The sequence below is a fragment of the Pholcus phalangioides genome, unplaced genomic scaffold (genome assembly GCF_987345545.1).
Source record: "Pholcus phalangioides strain wild (caught in Gottingen) unplaced genomic scaffold, Ppha-v1.0 ptg000042l_1, whole genome shotgun sequence".
Lineage (NCBI taxonomy): Eukaryota > Metazoa > Arthropoda > Arachnida > Araneae > Pholcidae > Pholcus > Pholcus phalangioides.
Genome location: NW_028301628.1, coordinates 14,352,167 through 14,373,344, shown reverse-complemented (window position 1 = coordinate 14,373,344; position 21,178 = coordinate 14,352,167). Strand labels below are relative to the sequence as shown.

Genomic DNA, 21,178 nt, shown 5'->3' with positions numbered 1-21,178 from the left:
TGCTAAACTTATTCAACACCCTGAAATTAAATTACATATCAATCATTAAATAACTAAAATCTATAATTTTGTTCATACTTGTAAGCTTGATACAAGCTCCAGATGGCAACAGCACAAAATATGCTATCTCGTACAGTACCTTCTTCTTTTTCACGACTCAATTGAGGAAACAATCCTGTTGTAGGACTTTGATGATTCAGAAGCTGTCTTTTAACTAAAAATGATAAAAACAATCAAACATTTATTGCTTATAACAGACAAAATTTTAATAAATTTCTTTCCTACCTTAAATACATTAATTCTTTAAATAATGTATTTCGAACCCCTGCAACAGTCACCTTCAGATACGACAGACGCATTTTCACATTTTTTTCCAATTTAAGTAATACCCCTACAGACACTGATAGTTGAAATTTTTGTTCAAATGATGCTCCCCAGATGGCAGCACACATTCTAATATTTGCTTCACTTTTTTAGCTACTTTTCAATGAAATTTTTGGCTTGAAGTGTGAGCAACTCTGATGTCAGTTTCCTGATTGAGTTCATATATTTCATACAATTTCACACTGTTTAACATGACCAGCTCTAGTAATTGTTGCTTTCTGTCACTAAGAGAAGAGTTTCCAAAGAGAAAAAACTGATGTCATCAAATACAGTGAAAAACGTGAAATTGTTCGTGCTCTTGCATATGAATTCAATGTCAGGAGGCCAAAGTTATGATCCATTTTGGAGCAAAAGAAACATTAGTAAGAAGAATGACTGAAAAATGAAAATCAAGGCAGGAAAAACTAAATTGTCGATGACAGAAGGACTTGCAATAGACAAAGTTGAATATAACTGGTTTGTTTCAGCAAGAATCTGTTTCTAACCAGAGTCTAAAAGAAAAAGATTAAGAAGCTGCAGAACTCTGACTAATCAACTTGAGAGCTTTAAATGGTTGGTTCGATCATTTTTGTGTGCATCACGAAATTGCATTTAACTAATTGTGCGGTAAATCTGCTGATGTCAATGTGCAAAAAAATGGAGTAAAAAATTGCCAAAAATTATGTAGGGATATTCAGTCAATGAATATATACCGGGGTGGCCCAATGTTTGAAGTTGAATTACTCAGTAAAAACCCCAATTAAACATTGATTAATCAGTTTTTCCAAAACCATGTAAATTCAGTTTGCAAACTTCGAATTTTGTGATCTTTGCATATTCCCAATAATTAAAATTATCTGTATAATATTTCTTTTGTAGTTTTAATTGCACATCATTGCAATAATTATGTACTTTCAAGACATATCTTATATTGTCAAAATTTTGTTCATTTGTAGAACTATTTCAGTTATTGTTAATACCGTATTATTTACAGTTTCAATAGGACCCCCAATGTGGTCATCCATCTTTTATTGATGAATTTTGTCCCATGGGCATCCGCAAAAGAGGGGGTTTTAGTGTATATGCACACGTGACACGTAAACAATCACCAAATAATAAATTTCAGAGATCATGACCAAAACCAGCTATGTTACACAGAGACGATGGAAGTCAAAAAAAGTAATGGAACAGCAGAAATTAACAAGGGAACTATTTAAAAAAAAGCAGGAATGGCAGAAATGCAGAAAAGGGCGAGGAAGGAGAAGAGGATACAAAATAACATTTATTGGAATTGATTCAACATGTAAAACCATTTTTGGCAATTGAATTCTACAAACAGGGATATGGAGGAATTTACAGCCATGCAGACTTATTTTTTATCAATCATCATATTCTCACCTTGGCCATAGTAAGCATCTAACTGCTTCACTGTGTCTGCATAGTTATTTATTTTAACTTGCTCAACATCTATTTCTGTTAAACTGGCTAAACGGCTTCTATAGTGTATGGTAGCTGGTGCTGTGCCATCTTGAAGTTTTCTCGGACCTTCCAGCAGGCTCTGAAAAAGCAATAGTTGCAATTGTAAGGACAAGAATATCAAAAAATATAAGCACTGAGAGCAAAAATAAAATGAAATTAGTTGCAATGAAGTGTTATACTAAGTTTTCTCGAGGAAAAATTAGTGGTTAATGAAAACACTGACAGACAACATACATATAATGTAGGAGTCCCACAGGGATCATCATTGGGGAACCAATACTATGGTTATTGGTTGCAAATGAAGCACTTATAAAGTTATCACATTATTGGGATACAGGCATTCCAGAAAATTTTCTGGAATAATAGCAACCACAAAATCAGTTAAAAAAAACAGCTGAACTATTTGAAATTGTATTTGGTCATGTTGGAATGGTCACATAGGTATGAACTTGAATTCAGTGTGAACAAATGTAATTACATTAATTGTAAGAGGAGACAAATATAAAAGCTCACCTATATTTAAGATGGGAAACATAGATTAGGTATAAAGATGATATAAAATATTTAGGAGTGGTACTGGATCATAGATTCAGTTCCCAATGACATTTTGAAGAAATTCAGAGAAAATATTTTTGATTCCTCTCATAAATTGAAACGTATAGTAAAAGCTACTCGGGGGTATTAGACCGGAGGTAGTTAAAGAAATTTATATCAAAACTATTGAAACAGCCATGTGTATGGATCAGAAACTTGCTTTATGTATGTACCAAATTAACACAAATACAGCATATATATAATGATAACATGCTGCTATGACATGACTCAGTCTCAATGGAGGCATTACAGGTGTTATATAGATGTTGTTTGCCATTAGACCTTAAAGCCGAATTAAGATGCTTAGTTTATCAAGCATATGTTAAATGAGAAACTATTGTTTTGGGTTTCAATGAAATGGGATCCAATGAAATTAGCTTTTGGAAAATATTTTCTGGGACACTAATTCTTTTGATTAATATGATCATGTGGCATATGCTGATGTCTCAAAAAGGATGGAAAATTAGGTTGAGCATTTGCAATATACAGAAACTATACACTGATATACAAACAGATGATAAAATTAAATGACAAAGCATCAGTTTTTACAGCAGAACTGACAGCTATTGAAAAATGCTTATATAAATGTATAAAACTTGATATACAAGATACACATGTTTTTACGGACTCCACTTACGGCATTGGAGTCTTTGAAGATATACAATGAACAAAAGGCTAAAATATTAGCATATGCCCACAAATTGGGGGCAAATTTTAATTGGGTTAGGGGCCCATGTAGGCAATGTTAAAAATGAAAAAGATGATAAGGTGGCCAAGTTGACATTACTAAAAGAAACAGTCAGGATGACTAAAGAACAATTTTTCACCACATGTGTGGCAGACAAAATGAAATCAGAATGGAAGGAGGGCAAATTTTTTCGTTATGTCTCCATTGAGAGAATTCAGGGAGATTTTCATTTTTGAATCCAGTGCTTACAGATCATGGTGCTATACCCTATTATCACAAACGGTACCATAAGAGAGATAATAAATGCGTATTTTGCCAAGAGAGAGATACTCGATCAGACAATTATTTGTTTGATTGCACATATTGGAACCAAAAAAGACAAACGGTCTTTCCAGTAGGTGCGAGATAAATAGGAATGCTCAATTTGTACAAAAGAAGAAAAAGAATTTGCACGAGAAATATTTAGCATAGCTATCGCTATTTATACAGAATGTTGGCACTAGTTGAACCAAGAAAGTGTTATATTTTTTTAGTCTAATCTTAAATTTGTTTTGTCTAATATGCACAAGGTATGTGAAATTATAATCAGTGTTTTAATACGGTTCAAGTTTATTTTTGGCTAAGACTGGACTCAAAATATTGTTTTAAGTTATAGTCTGGAAGACAGATTGTTTAGTATTGTATCGGGACAACGGTCATGACAACTTGCAATCAGTTTTCCATATGACTTCGGTTGGATATGCAATTTCACTTATCAAAATAAATTTTAAAAATAAAAATAGTATCAAATAAATAGGAGTGTCGGGTTCATTTATCAGTAATTATATGGATTGCCTTCAAATGCAAACTCTCTCACTTTTCGATAATAGTTGATTTAATAACTTAACAGTGAACATTAAAATAATTAACACATCCTCCTCGCTTACAGGGAGCCTTTCAAGTTGCTTCTTGAGTCAACAGGACGCATTCTCTAACTAGAAGAAAATACCAAGCTTCTTTCCTCTTCTCTGCCTGCCACAGGCCTTTCCCACCCTCCTCACCAGCACTTACTAATCCCATCATGCCTCTTCAAGATGGGGAAAACCTTACATTACCCCCTTTCCTAAGCATGAAATATTTATAACATTTTACAAGACAACCTGGTTACATACATTGTCTTAATACACATAGCAAAAATGAAATGCATCATATACGATGAACATGATATATGAATATACAACACTTTTTACCAGGGATGCTAGAAAGTCAAAAATGATTGGTGTTGCTCAAAGTGCTTGCTTTGCAAAATAATAATAGTAATAACAATAAATGTTTTCGGGTAGAATAAAATAATTCACAGGAGATCATACGTTCTGCTTTCAAGTAGAATGTCCCGTAATGCTCCAGGCATATGTGCTGAACCGGTTGGGATCTAAATTCACTTTTTGGCCACTGAATCAACATTTCAAGAGTCTGCCAGAGTATAATATATTCTGGGGAACAAGTTGACCAGGTATCTAATTGCGGATCTGTTGCATATTACTAGAGATGTGAGGTGAGAATATTCTAATGGATGTAAAAATTGGAGAATAATCAATAATATTCATTTTTCTTTTAAATAATTCAAATTTTTTTAGTAATTTTGTTTATATTGTGAAATATAAATCAGTTTTCATTGCCTGAAACATTTACAGCAAAACAATTTTTGGTATAATCACCCCCAATAACAACTTTAGTTTGAGGTCATGATGAGAGGTTTTAAAAGTTTGGTTATAAAGATTTTAGAAACCTTTGGATTAATAACTTAAACATATTTCTGAAAATTTATCTAATTTTAAATAATTTTTTAAAAACAAAAGAATTGAACCAAAGTTGATTGATAAAGGAAGCTATTCTAATATAATCACCTTCATTCGAAGGTAAAGAACTTGTTTTCTTCAATGCACACACACTTAAATTCTGTATCACTAACACTTCTTTTAAAGTTGTGTAATTCAGCCATGTTGGCTTAATTTTCTTACTATCAAACAGGGTTTAAGCTACGGTTGCATTTTTCGCAAAATGCGAAATAAAATCGTAGAAGGCGAAAAAAGTAGTAACCACTTTTGCAAAAATGCGTACAGGAGGTACGCAAAGAGTAGCCATCCAACCATCAATCATTCCATTAGCATCGTGGCATTTTGCTAAAGCTTTTCCCCCAATTTTTGCTTTCATGCGAAAGGAATTTTTTATCCAGCTTAAACCCTGTTTCATTTAATATTGTGGTGTCTACAAACTTCAATATTCCCATCTTGACGGGAAGAGACGAGGACGGAGATTAAAAACAATGAAATTTCTGAAAAATCATTCAAACTTCCAATAATTAACTAAAATAAAATGTTTATTAATGTAATGAACACTATTCCCATGCTAATTAATCAATAAATATTTATTACATTTTAACAAAAACCAACTTTTGCAATTTAATTATTTTTTGCTTAACTCAATGGATTACTGTGTGGTGTGGTGTAACAATGGTGTGTTTGAAAATTCTTTTAATGCTATTATTAATCATATAATATATAAAGGTTTTTCTCCAGTTACTTTCAGTATACTTAATTAGGAAGCTATTTTGCAAAAAGTAATAAAAACTTGGTGAATATAATGTATTTAATGAAGCATAAATAATGCAGATTAATTAGCAATGATTTACGATATACAGGGTGATTATAACAGGTTCTGATTTCAAAACACTGTAAAAACAGAACGATTGTCAGAATGACGAAAATTGACATGAATATTCCTGAAAAAATTCAATTTTATTTGATAAAGGGGAAAAAATACTTAAAAATTTAAAATGATTAACATCATCCAACATGTGGGAAATTTGCTCGCAGAATGGAAACGATAGCCAGTCATGGCAGAATAATACCTTAATTATAGCATTTCACGATTTCATAATTCATGGAAACATCACAAAAAAAAAAGTAATTGAACAAATAACTACAACTTACTTAAGAAATGTTAAATATGTTGTCTACCGCATGTTCTGGCTACGAGGTTGAAATCACAAAAATTCTTGTTCAACAACAGAATCTGAGTATGCCATGGACAATGTGGATGTGCTTGCAATTCAGCTTTATAAAACCAAGCGTCCCCCCCCCCCCCCGTTAATATTCCTGAGGAACTTGCTGGAATGTGCTGGAGATTGCAATTTACCAAAGTTTGCAATCTGACCACTGTTTATAACATTTTGATGTACCCCCACAGCCAGAAGTTGCAAGGGTTAAGGTGCATCCTGTCAAAATGGGTCTTCAGCAGCTGCTTTGCTGGTATTGCATCTCGATGGAAGTTCTATTAACACATTGATGCTGTGGAAGTGCCAAAATGATGTGGTTGCACAAAATATATTATACTGCTGGCCAAGTACAGCATCATCTACTTGCACATTTTGCACTTTTTCTTTTGCGAAAGAAACTTCCATTGCTTCAGGAGTATCCATGCAAATTTTCAAGTCATTCTGATCAGTACTTATTGTATAGTTTTGGAATCGAAACTTAAATTATAATCACCATGTATATAGCTGATTATTTTTCATAAATCTGTTACTACTATACAGTAGAACCTTGATTAACTGGGCTTAACAGTGTGAAAGTATAAAAAAAACAACTATTGAATATTAAGACTGGGAGATATACAGTAGGAGATGTGCTACTTCTTATGGGAAAGAAAATGAAAATGTATGTGAGGTAATGTAACAACTAGTACACTAGTCTTTGTCCTTTAAGGACAGCTGGTGTATTTATTGGATTATAGGACCACCTGCCCCTAGCATGATGGTGTCACTACTGTTGCTGCTTCTTTAGTAGAAAAGGTTAGAAAATGTTGTAAGAATGAGAAATTTTGGCTTTCGTATATATAACTTTAAACAACTAAGATACTTCATATGAAAAAAATATATATATTCTGGCCACTTTTATGAGATTTTTTGAAAAAAACCACTTATAAAATCTTATGTCATTGAAAGATATATATCATCAGAATGTACCCCAGGATATAAAATGTGGTAAAAATGAAAAATTTTGGCTAATAATGAACACACACACACACACTACACTATATACATACATACTTTCATACATACATATACACATATATATATATACACATACACACACACACATATATATATACACACAAATATATAATATACATACATACACATACACACACACACATATATATACACACACATATACATATATACATACATACACATATACATACATACACACATATATGTACACACACATACACACATTCACACATACATATATACACACATACATATATACACATACACACACTCACACATACATATATACACACATACACACATTCACACATACATATATATACACACATACATATATACACACACACACACACACACACACACACATACACACACATTCACACATACATATATACACACACACACATTCACACATACATATATACACACATACACACACATATATGTACACACACATGCACACACATTCACACACACATATATATATACATACATATATACAGTCAAACCTCGTTAATGAGTCACTCTTGGGAGAGCAAAAATATGACTTGATATGCGGAGTGACTCATTAAACAGAGTAAGCCATAGCTGGGCCATTTCCTGCCTGAAGAAAATAGGGACTTCCAAAAAGTGATCCGGTAAGCGGAGTGACGTGTTAACCGGGTGACGCACTAACGAGGTTTGACTGTATATAGTGTAAAACCTCGTTAAGTTGTCACCCTAATAAGTCGTCACTCCGGTTAAGTCATCATTTTTCTTCAGGCCCTTCCACCTCTCATAGACAATAATGCTATTAAACCCTCGTTTACTCGTCGCTAATTTCGGTTAACTCGCCACTATGAAAAAATTTCAGAAGGTGGAACAGACTATTTTTATGGCTTCCATTAAAAAAAAAGAGCTTGTTAACAGCATTGCCATATGCCTAAAAGTCACCATAAAATCCTATATACCCAAACGGAACAGTTTAAGTAACGAAAGTTACACTGGGGAAGTTCATTTGCCGACTGAGGTTTTTGGAACGTTGGGGACTGTTCAAGCTAGATCTCATTTCTGCATGGGCTCTACTGGAGAAACCGCGAGACACCCAGGCTCTGTCGCAAGAAGCAACATAAGCACTTTGGCCTCCCAGGGCATCTCCGGCAAAACCAAAATTTATTGATACATCAAAGATAACATATAGTGCAAGGAAATCAAAAAGTATGTAAATCGAAGAATCAAATTAATCAAGTTAAAGTCAAAGTGCAACGCGGGCACAGATAATAAGTAATCATAGAAAGCATAGGCTCTACTAATTTAGGGCTTGAAATTTGAACAAAATATCTTTGTTGAAAAACATTAGACATTCTTTCCCAAGTTGAGGTCTTCTGTTTACTTTTCCCTGCCCAGGGCTCCTCCACCAAGTCAAAGTATTCAAGGTTACTTTGTAGTTGTATCATGAACTACTGATGAAGAATTCAAATACTAAAATTAAATTTGATGTCTAGGTAAAATTAATGTGCAATAGAGAGTTCTATTATGAAGAAAAGCTACTTATAGCATTAGACTAACAGAGCAACTGTTAGTTAAATTAAAAATTACTAGTGTAAATCAAAGTGTAATTGATTTACTAAAATGATTTAATTGATTTTAATTTATTTGATTTTAATTTACTTATATTAGTAAATTTATACTACAAACTTAATTTAAGTAATAAGAGATAAAAAAAAAAAGGTAAAAAATTGCTATTATTTATTCTTTCGCGATCTATTAATTTTATTAATATTGTTATTTTGATTCATACTTTAATAAATTTCATATTACTTTAAATTTATATGATTTTCACATCATTGAACATTGAAACTGACGCCACTCTGCTTAAGCCATCATAATTTTTCGATAACTTGAGGTGACGACTTATCAAGGTTTTACTGTATTTTTTCAAGGAAAAAAAAAAGATATTTAGGCAAATTTTATTTGGTTTTTTTTAAAAAAACCACTAGATTAAAACCAAGGTTTAAACCAATGTGGTTTAAACCAAACAACCCTGCCTCATTGTAAATCAAATTAACACTTACTTGGGCGGTTTTCAGCTATAATAGTGTGAAACTGTGTTTAATCCTTTCTTGTAGGCGCGATATCCTAACACCATCTCATTTTTGTTTTTTTCCTGTCATATCTTTTACCAACTTGAATTGGAAAAAGAAAATAAAGGGATAATATCAAACATAAGTCTCTCCCCATCGTTTTCAGCATTTAACAACGGATTCCATAGTCGGTAACTTTCTACAGCTGAAGAACAAGTTTTAAATTCTAGTCAGATCATAGGTAGATCCATGAGTCAGACGAAGTTGAACTGAGCTCTCAAATCCCCACACTTGCAATGTGTTAATATAAATGAAATAATTTTAAATGAGAATTATCATGAACTTTAATCCGGTTTTACGGTCAAGTGTGACTGCTACCCTAACCTCAGCAACTTGCAACTAAAAAAGGGAATTTACTTTTTCACTTGGGGGGGACAGTGCCTTTTTCGAGTCCCAGTCCCCATAATTTTCAACAAAAAAAAGAGTAAATTCAGCAACCTTTCTGGTCCAATGCCCATGGCACCAGACTTCCTGAACTGCCTTAGTTGCGACTATGGGTGCTACTGCATCTTCAAGTCCACCATGTGTGGGCACATGCTACCAATGAAAACACCAAACATTGCATACAGATTCCAATCCAAACTAACAATATACATGTGAAAAATTCATGTAATATGTAGAGATGTAAAATTCTCGAGAATAATCTTTCGGAGAATATTATTGAGAATATTCTCATTGAGGAGAATATTTGAGAATATTCTCTGGTAAGACCACTATTATAAATAACTTGAGATATTCTTATAAGTTCTTGATGAGAATATTCTCATTATTTATAATATAGTTACATAAAAAATCCTTGAGAATATTCTCTGCAAGAACTACTTTCATAAATTACTAGGGAATATTCTTATAGAAAATAATTATTCTGAAGTTATTAATAATAGTCCTTCCAGAGAATATGCTCAAATATCCTCCTTGATGAGAATATTCTTCAGTTACCGAAATCTTTCCAGAGAGTATCATCAAGAATATATGTAATAACATGTATTATAATAAGTAATCTCGATAAATAACTTAAGAATAATTATTTTCAATAAGAATAGTCTCTAGTATAATTTATAATAGTAGTCCTTTGAGAGAATTATTCTCAAGAATATTCTCTGTCCCAATCTCTCTTCCCGTCAAAAAGATGGGTATATTACAGTTTGTAGTAGAGATGTGAGGTGAGAATATTCTTCAGATCATGTGATGAGGTTTTAAAAGTTTGGTTATAAAGATTTTATAAACCATTAAATTAAAACATTAAAAAATTATTTTAAAATTAGATAAATTTTCAGAAATAAGTTCACAACAAAAGAAATTAAACCAAAGTTGTTTGATAAAGGAAGCTATTTTTATATAAATCACCTTCATTCTAAGATATAGAACTGTTGTTTTCTTCAATGCACATACACTTAAATTTCGTATCACTCACATTTCTTTAAAAGTTGTGCAATTCAGCCCTGTTGGTTTAATTTTCTTGCTTTCGAACTTAAATATTGTGGTCTACAAACTTCAATATTCTCATCTTCTTAACGGGAAGAGAGATGGGGACAGAGAATATTCTCTCAAAAGGACTATTATAAATTACTAAAGAATATATTGTTATCAAAATCAGTAATTATTCTCAAGTTATTTATCGAGATTATTTATTATAAAACATGTTATTAAATATATTCTTGATAATACACTCTGGAAAGATTTCCCCGTAACTGAAGAATATTCTCATCGAGAATATAAATATTAAAACTAACTAATATTAATTAACTCTACAAACTAGAGATGTAAAATTCGAGAATAATCTTTCAGAGAATATTAATATTAATAATATTCTCCGAAAGATTATTCTTGAGAATTTTACATCTCTAGTTTGTAGACCACAATATTAATGTTTGAAAGCAAGAAATTTATACCAACAGGGCCGAATTGCACAACATTTAAAGAAATGTGAGTGATACAGAATTTAAGTGTATGTGCATTGAAGAAAACAACAGTTCTGTATCTTAGAATGAAGGTGATTATGTAAGAATAGCTTCCTTCATCAAACAACTTTGGTTTAATTTCTTTTGTTGTGAACTTATTTCTGAAAGTTTATCTAATTTTAAAATTTTTTAAGGATTTAATCTAAAGGTTTCTAAAATCTTTATAACCAAACTTTTAAAACCTCTCATTATGACCTGGAGAATATTCTGAGAATATTCTCAAACTAAAGTTGTTATTTGGGGTGATTATACCAAAAATTTTGTTGTAAATGTTTCAGGCAATGAAAATGGATTTATATTTTACAATATAAACAAAATTGATAAAAAAAATTTAAATTATTTAAAAGAAAAATGAATATTCTCGATTATTCTCCAATTTTTACGTCCAGGAAAATATTCTGAGAATAACGAGAATGTTCTCCGGAGAATATTCTCACCTCACATCTCTAATTTGTCCACCCCTGGAATAAATAAAGATGTATATACTGTTCTGTATATATTTTTTGTATATAATCATTTTCATGACCCTGCCCAGAGATTTCAGGATTCATGAGATCTGGGGGACCCAGGGGATCCTGGGAGGATATACTCAGATTTACGGCATGACTAGATCTGAATAAATTGCCTATGGCGGTAGACCGGAGTTGTGCTCGTTTCAATGAGAAAGAGAGAAAATGAAAGTATATTTTTACTTGAACTGTGATGGGGTTCAAGGGCAAAGGTGTGCGCCCCAAACAATCAAATAAATTTTTGTTAATTAAATGCTTTTGGAAAATTGGCACCAACTCAAAATTCTCTGGAAGAAATTCAGTTCCCCCCCCCCATAGATCGGATTTCTTATGTACATCATGCTCAGGGGCAGTACCATTCCAAGGGCGTAGCGAGGGGAAAGAGTTGGGGGTCTGGTCCCCCCCGAAATGTGAGAAAACGACCAAATCTATTGTACTATCACTTTGGTCCTCCCCCCCCCCCTGAAATGAAAGTGGTCCCCCCTCCCGAACAAATTTCTGGCTAAGCCCGTCCCATTCACTTTGGTAACAATACATGAAATGATTGTTATAATTAGAGCCCGAATTTTCCACATAAAAAATGGCAAAATATGCATTAAAACTGAGAAAATATATGCTAAAGAACAAATAACCACGCAAAAAACGCAAATGCATTTTTAAATTCATCTTTTCTATTTCTCTCGGTGCATATTCATTTGCAAAAACATTCTCATGTAAATGACTTCTACGTGTATTTTATTTAGGACTTTCTAGTTACTAGTACTGTAGCTGCTCACTAATAGAAAGAAAAAGTTGCTTGAAAAAGAAGCAAACTACATGTTAAGGCAGTCATTTCAACATTTTCCAGGAGGGCAAACTTTGGCAGGGTGAGGGCAACGAAAATGTACTCAAATGTACATATACATATATATATACACACACTACACACACACACATATACACATATATATACATACACATACATACACACACACACATACACATATATATATATATTACACATACATACATACATACACACACACCACATATATATACATATACACATACATATACACGCACACACACCATTTGTGTAGTGTATTTTCAAAAGCCGCCCCCCCCCCCAAATGCAAATGACGGGCCTGCTACACTCAAGTAACAAAACATGAATGTCAAAAATGGGCAGATTTTTCTCCTAAGAGATTTTACCTTTTACTTGAAAAAAAAAAAAAAGAAATGACAAGCAAATACGATATGGCCCATTGTAGTTAGAAGTTCCTTAAAGTTCAGCAGCCAAACAAAATATTTTAAAATGTCGAATTTCCAATTTGATGGTAAATGTTGACATCCATATATTCATGTTTGATCCATATATTCATGGACGTGAACGTGAATTGTTCAGTTGGTCGTCTAAAACACTTTGATGATACAAAATTCTATTAAAAACGTCTTATACTCTTAATCAACTGATTTGAGATCAAAAATCAATTTCATGACTAGAGCTCTGTTCATTTGTTAATATTAAAACGAAATGATAAAGTACAGTATATTTATGTCCTTACAGACTAAAAAGTGAAAATTCGTTTATAATGAGAAGTACGTTACAACGAAAATTTTTCTTGTGGTTGTGAGCCGTCGTTATAACGAAGTTTTATTGTATCATGAGCAATAATAATTTGAAAAATTATTTAAAAAGGTTAAAATATATAAATGCAACAAACAGGACTAATCATAATAAATTTATAAATAGTGCAAAAAAATCAAAAATAAAAGGTCAATTTCCCATCTCCCGCTGGGCCACTAAAGTGTTTTCCAAGGTGTGTAATAGTTCTGAGGGTCGGTAGAAGCTATGGGTTTATTATAGGATCCTATGGGTGGGCTTGAGTTGGGAAAGAATTTTTTTTTTCAAGAAAGGGCTATTGAACAAAAAGTTTGGGAACTTTTCACCAAAGCAGTGGTTCTCAACTGGTGCTCCGTGTGCACTTCCTGGGGGCTCCACAGCCACTCGAAGAAAAAAAAATCAGTAAATTTGATAAGTAAATAAAAGAGGAGGCTACACCATACAAATTTTACACCGAATAGAGGCGACCACTGATGCTTATTTGTTTGTGAGTGCAGGTGATCATTTGTGGAGATTTTACTGCATTTAAGAAAATGTAATGGAACTCTTTCTATTCGTCTCTCCATTACATTTCTTACCTTACTTATTTGTATGACGTTTGGCTTCAGTTGCTATACTTTCCTATACATTATCCCTGTATACAGGGCCTAATTTCTGCATGGGTAAATGAAGCCTTTATAACTTTGAGCCCCCTGAAATTCAAACAACATACATTCACTGACCAATTAACATCTTTGACTCTTGCCCCAAAGCAGAATGTTTTGCATTGTTCTGCAATGAGCCCTCGACTGACTATTATGGGAACTGCAGAACATTTCCAGTGTTTTTTACATTTTTCCTAAAATTCTTCCTGATTGTTCTGCGACGTATGTCACAGACTTTGGCATATTCTGCTTTGGGGGAACTTTTGTCGCAAGAGCCTCCTAATTCCTACTTTACCCAGAGCCCTGCCTGTATACACTTCAATTAATCGACGTTTTCACTTTGATTCGAACTCCCAAGTTTTTGGAAAACACCATTTCTATCAATCGAATCACATAATTTTTCAAGTGGTAAAAACGTGTCACTGAAATACAGTGTTTCCCGGTTTTCAAAAACACATCATGAAGAAACGTTATAAGCGGAAAAACTAAGCAGGATCGACTGTAGTTTCTCATGCATATTTTTTTATGAAAAAGCCATAAAATTTAATTAATTTAGTGGTTCAATGGCTTTTGACAGGTACTGAAATAATTATTGAATGGACTATGGTATGCTTATAGCCAGGGCCATAACTAGGATTTCTGCAGACCGGAGCAAACATGATTTTGCCGCTCCCACATTTGATAATTTTGTAACAGTGTTCTCTGTTCCCACCTAAAACTGCCGCGCCCTAAATTTTTCTGCCCGGGGCAGTTGCCTCCTCTGCTCCCCCCTCTAGTTCCAGCCCTGCTGATAGCAAACGTGTACACTATTAGTTCTTTCTTTAAGAGAAAAATCTTTAAACAACGGAACTCATTGCATCATTTACTTTTTGCTTAGATATAAAAAGCAAAACAAACACGTATAGGATGTTTAACATAAGGTTTGAATAAAAAATTTTTTCTGTTAAATCTTGAAATGAATACAGTGAAATTGCTTGAGCGTTTAGCAACAGTAATGTTATGATAGTATAATATTTCTTCTCAATTATAAGATTTTGAATCAAAACGATAGATTTTTTACTAATTTTCTTTTGGGAAACATCTGTAAAACAGCGGGGGGGAGGTAATTTTCGGAAAAGTTCCAGTCATACGATTTTAGCATTTATAAGATGCGTCGTATAAACTAGGTTTCATTATTTGATCCTGAGCCCTCCCAACATTTTCAATAAGTTTATGCCTATGATTATATACAGTATTGCAAAACTACATTCAGTTATAAATGCAGGATCACCAAGAAGAAAAATGGAAAAAAAGCTACTCTTCCTTGTACACTTTCCTGACGAAAGCAAATAATAGGGCTGAGATAGGGTCAGGTGGGGTAAAATGGTCATAAAAAGAGGTGTTTTCATCTTTGAAGAGGTATAACCATGTGACTTTTTCAAAAATAGGATATATTTTGGCTGATATTTTACATTACATCCTTAGAGAGTATATTAGCACATTTTTCAAAAATATTTTTTGAGTGTAACAGTTTTTTTTCTGCAACTTTTTAGACCTCACTTTTATGACCACTTTACCCTATGGGGTGGGGTAAAGTGAGTAGTGCATGGGGTAAAATGGTCATACCAAATAATAATGAAATTTTAAGAAAATAATCAGTGGGCATTGAAATTTTATTTAACACATTTATCAAACAATCATTTTCTACTTTTAAATTTATAACTTTTAATGTACTCTATGGTTATAAATCTTGGCTTCATTAGGATCTTCAAATACAACTGATCTCTTATTTCATCTATGGCCTTATTTTCTGGAAAGGTATAAAAATTCATTATTTAGGCTCTTTCAAGATATTCAACAGATAATAAATCCTTATTAATCACTAGTCTGATAATTTACATTATTGGTTTTTGTTCTCTTCATAATAAACCAGCACCCCATGCACACAGCCTTCTGACATCTTTCATAAAGTTTGAATAGTTATAGATTTGCCTCAGATCTTCAAGAAATTTTTTCTTTGGCTATGAGAGTTTAATGTAATTTTTGCATATTTATTTTGTGGCAGTCAAAGTTCAACTATTTTTTTAATTAAGGTTTCTCCTATTCTATCCTGAACATGTTTTCATTCTGCCCTTGAGTTCTGTATTGCCCTTTCGTTTGCAGCTGAGATTAACGAGGGCAAGGTAGTCAGTATATGGCTCGTTTCAAGTCTCTCATCAGACACAACACTGATATTAGCTAATTTTTACACTTTCTAAGTTCAAGTCAGCCACTCATGAAGTTGATTCTGTATCTTTACTTCCCTTGGTTGTAAATTGTGAAAGTTCAACATCTACAAAAGGGGCGGGCGGGTTGTTCACATTGAGCAAGAGATTTCAAGCCTTCAATACTAGTCTCCTTTGCAAGGTAACCGTGATTTTCTTCTAGAATCCTTTTGTCTTGACTTTTTAATGATCCATCTTCCTTAAGTCGTATGGAATCTTTAACTCATGTTCTTGCAGCTCACATGATACTCTAATGCTCTTTCCAACAGCTAACAATACTAATGGAAGAATGTCAGAGTACTCTTGTACTTCTTTTCACATATAGGTTCAAACACTTACTTTCCAAGTGCATGTTTGCTCTGGAAAAGAAAAAAATTGAACTACATTAAGTAAAAAGTAAATTAAGTAAAAAAACTCTTACAAGTTCAATTATATGTTAGGCAAAATAGCTCCTAGCAACTAAGTGTTAGTTAAGCCTAATGCTATGACCACTTTACCCCACATTGTTTAAATTACTATAAAATATGAAATATAATGATTACAACTTACCAGTGCATGGAATAGTGTTCTTGAGATACTTCTGGAGTGCCCTGTACAGCCAATCTATAAAAAGTTTTAGCAACTAAAATGGTAGAGAGAAGTTATTCAGGCACTAAAAAAATGGAATCCGAGCTTCAACAACAAAAAAAAATGTTCATTTCCATTAAAATGTTGCTTGGCATTATATTATAGGTGAAAAACTTTGCAACTAGCAAGTGAAAGTTAAAACAGAAATTTGGTAGTAATATCAGTTGAAATTCTTAAGTTATGCCATTTTATGTTCAATATGACCATTTTACCCCACCTGACCACTTTACCCCACTTGACCCTACTCATTTCTGATAGGTTCATACATTTTGTATTTTGTGAGAGTTTTCTTTAATGATAATTTATGAACAATCACCACAATTCAATCTTAGGCGATTTCGAATCCTCTGTCATATACTTGTATTGAATAAGGTGCATAAAAAATTCATATTTTTTTATATGACAAAACGATAAATTGAAAAAAGGTTTCAGCTAGAGTTCATTTAAGAAATAAAAAAGTAATTGTAATTGAACTCATTTAATAATAGAAATGGAATATTTATTGTATTTTAATTTCATTTTGGATGCAAAACCGCGTGAAATTGACTTGCATCCTGGTCTTAATACAGGGACAACAGTTAAATCATGTTCTCTGCAATCTTTATATCGTCCTGCCTTACTTGCTTTTCAGATGTGCAACAAACACGACAGGTTTGTTACACAACAGTTTACTAACACACAGTTTACATTTTACATTTGCAGTTCGCAATATTTCTGTACATCAGAGATAATTGACACCATGTGCCAAAAGGGAAGTTTTACAAGAGAGCCGTTTAAAGTGAGAATATCTATTATTTATTGAAATAGGACTTGATGTTCTATTCCTATGTGTACAGTGTAATGAAAATGCAGAAAATTAATAGCACTATTTCAATATTGATGAAAATGGACATGGTTCCTTTTACATATACACAGTATTTTAATTGTTATGTTATATTAATCCCCTTATTTCATGGAATGAGCATCACGGTGCTTACGTTTTGAAAAACGTTATTTTAGAAAAGAAACTGATGGTGCTTAACTCTAGAACCGTGGCACTTTTGGTATACCTAGAACCGCGGACTAATTGACCCAAACTGTAAAAAAAATGGTGTTCCGTAACGAGAACAGGAATTTATTTTCGGTTCCTGGATTTTTCCCTACTCTTACTCAACGTTGTTTAACTGTGCATTCAATAATGGAAAAATATTTCTGTTTTTGAATATGAAATAGGCTTCACAAAATTAGCTAAAAAATGATGTAATTCAGCAAAAATAAGATTTTTATACAATACACTTTTTAATACAAAAACTTTTTTTCGGTAATTCCATAATATGACAAAGTCTATAGTATGATCCTGTCAAAACAAATATAAATTTCTTACCGATAAATGGTTTAATCATTTATGATGAGCAGTTTGGGGCAAATTATTTTCGTGATTTTTGTACTTTACAGCATGTTGAAGCTGCACAACTCATGCAAAAATTAAGAGATTTGTTTTTCTACATTTTGATGTTACCTGAAATCATATACTCGTTTATTTTTTTTCTTTCTTTATTTTGATGGTTAACGAAATTATGCGATCAAGAGCGCACGAACGTGTCTTCTTGCGTAAGAGTGACACGTGTGATGAACGCATCTCTTCAATTCATTTTAGAGGAACTACTTTCGAAAAATAGTTTTGCCGTTCCATACCATTCTATACAAAATCCAGGAACTTATTATAGTGAGTACCAGGATGTTGTAGAAAATGTGGACAGGGGCCACCTCCGTGAGACTACCTTCACTGATTATTTTTTCGGTAATTTCATCAGCACATCTATGACAAATTTTGTTGAATTTTAGTATGAAATAGTTTCTGGGGAAGCTTATTATTGCTGCTACAGTCGATATCGACTGTCAGATGAAGAGTGCTGGCTGATAAAAAGTTTTTTTTCCTTGATAAATTTTCATTATGACATCATTCTATTCCAGTAGTGATGTTTCGTGCAACTGTAGTTTCACCATCTTTATTGTGTCAGGTTGTGTTGTCACTTCTCTTCGATTTAGTGTGTTACCGTCACTATTAAGCTCATATTTTTATTGTCTTTTAGCATTTCAGCTAGCTTCAGTGCAGCGAAAAAAGTTGCTAGTAGTAAGATTTCTGTCCTTGTTTGCAAATGGTTTGATCAGTTGGATGACTTCGTGCTCTGAAAGAGAAAGACTCATTAGACGCTGATCCTTCCCTGGATTTGGAAATCAATCCAAAATGTATTTGGTATCCACCTCAACTGCAAGCCAGAATTCTATTCCCTTTCTGTGACATCATTTGCGTACAGAAATTTAATTTCAGCTACACGTTTCTTCTAGAGTTGAGTTTTACTTTCCCAAAACCTTTGAGTTCCGTCAGAATACCGGGTATTGCATAGAAAAATAAATATTTAGCTCTACTTGCCGTTCCTTCATTGAAAAAAAAAAATAATCCCCTCGGACAATAAATTGACCTTGAAAGACCTTTATTCTTCACCATCTTCTTTAGAAATACATTTTAGAAAAGGTTAACTACTTTTGAGAAAATTGTACCCCCCCCCCCTTTTTCCCATAGAATAGTGTGTTGGGTCAAAATTACCCAAACCGCGGTTCTAGGTATAAGTAGTTATAGCTCTGCAATACGAAATGTGAAGAGAATAAAATTTTCATGAATTAATATTCATATGACATCATGAAAAATCACGAAATTTATTTACCATCTGCGCTTAAGTTTGAGATAAATGGAAGCGAAGGATGGAACGCTGGAAATGGATTGGCTTACTGCATCACATGATAAGCGAGTTGCATTTTTAAAATTGGCAAGCATTTGACTAGCATTACTGAGCATTTAGGATGCATTTCCAAAATTTAAAATAAGCATTTAATAAATTTCATATCAGAAATGTGCGTCAGATGCGGGCCTTTTGCTAAGTTAATAAACAAAATGTCATTCATATATTAATGGTTCTTTTTTCTGATACAGCAATGCATACGTTCATGTGGTGATTATTCCAAGAAATGTGGTACTGCATTAAATTACATGTACTGCAATAACAAAATATACGCAATGAAATATAGAAACAAAAGGCCACAATAAAATGTGTATTAGTTTTTGCTCATTTCGTTTTTAATTATATTATAAAAAATTACAACTCAGTAAATCCCATATTAATTCGCATTTAGAATCAATTTAATAAATTTGGTTATTCAGACCTGTAAAATTGAAATTTTGGAAAATTGTCAGGAAACTGATGAAGGTACTATGAAGTTTCACGATGCATTTTTGGTCACTGATTTTAAACATGGTTCATTTTTGACTACCATGTAAAAAGTTTGCACAAAAATCACAGGAGAAATCTATAAAATGTGTATTATTCTAACCTTTTAAATACTAAATTGACTTCTCAAAGAATTTTTTACATAATGTTTGTATTATATTTATTATCTAGCTTTCAATATATAAAAGTAGCATAGGGAAAAGAACAAAAATGTAAAGAACAGAAGCAGTTTAATTAATAAGAATTTCCATGTTTGTAAGTGTTCACTGAGATATTTGAATTTGAAAATCGGAGGAAAGTTAGGGAAAAGAGCAGCAAAAACTAAAGGCCCCTTTACACGCACAATCTTCCCCGCACACCCGGAGCGGGACATTCTTGTGTGACGGAAAGTAGGGCAGTTAGGAACGCGACGTTCAAGAGCGTGTTGCTAAAAAGAGACACATTCTTGCGCGCTCTCTCTCCTGCACCAAAGAAGGTCCTGTTCAGAATTGTGTGTGTAAAGGGAAGCGTGTGGCAAAATTCATACGCTTTTGCGTGGCATGTGGACTTTTGGGGAAGCAAAAAAATTAACTTTCCTGGCCAAAGTTTTTTCCGTTGCCAGATCAAAATTGGCTGACGTTTGCACGGAAAAAATATAGATTTCAAAAGCTTATTATACTATTACGTGGATTATTCATTTTAAAAATAATTTCAATAATTATTTTTTGAAATTATTGTTACAAATTTATTGTAATTTTTTATGCAATTGATAAGAAATTAAAAAATAAAATTTCTGCGATCGTTAATTTCGAATTTTTATTTTTTCGATTCGACTTTCATTTGTTCATTTGACTTTAATTGCTGTAATTAGCTCTTAACTACATTTTCTGAATTTAATTGTTTATATACTTTATATAATTTTACCAAAACAAGAAAAAATCAGATTTTTTTCTTCCATCACACACACACAATTATTGACTTGGTGTGCAGCCCATGTTTTTTTAATACTACCAGCTAGAAAAATAGATAAAAAGCATTACAAAAT

At 32.8% G+C, this 21,178-nt stretch overlaps 1 protein-coding gene across 9 annotated transcripts in view; it reads right to left on the bottom strand.

The window, feature by feature from the left end:
- Positions 1-21,178, bottom strand: part of LOC149064525 (putative phosphorylase b kinase regulatory subunit beta) — a 231,969-nt gene that overhangs the window by 194,934 nt on the left and 15,857 nt on the right. For all 9 annotated transcript variants that reach the window (XM_089255135.1, XM_089255137.1, XM_089255139.1 and 6 more), the window contains exons 2-3: positions 1,762-1,921; positions 79-214 (exon numbers count right to left, since the gene is read on the bottom strand). In XM_089255135.1, coding sequence (XP_089111261.1) covers positions 79-214; positions 1,762-1,921 — 296 coding nt within the window. The remainder of the gene's footprint in view (positions 1-78; positions 215-1,761; positions 1,922-21,178) is intronic.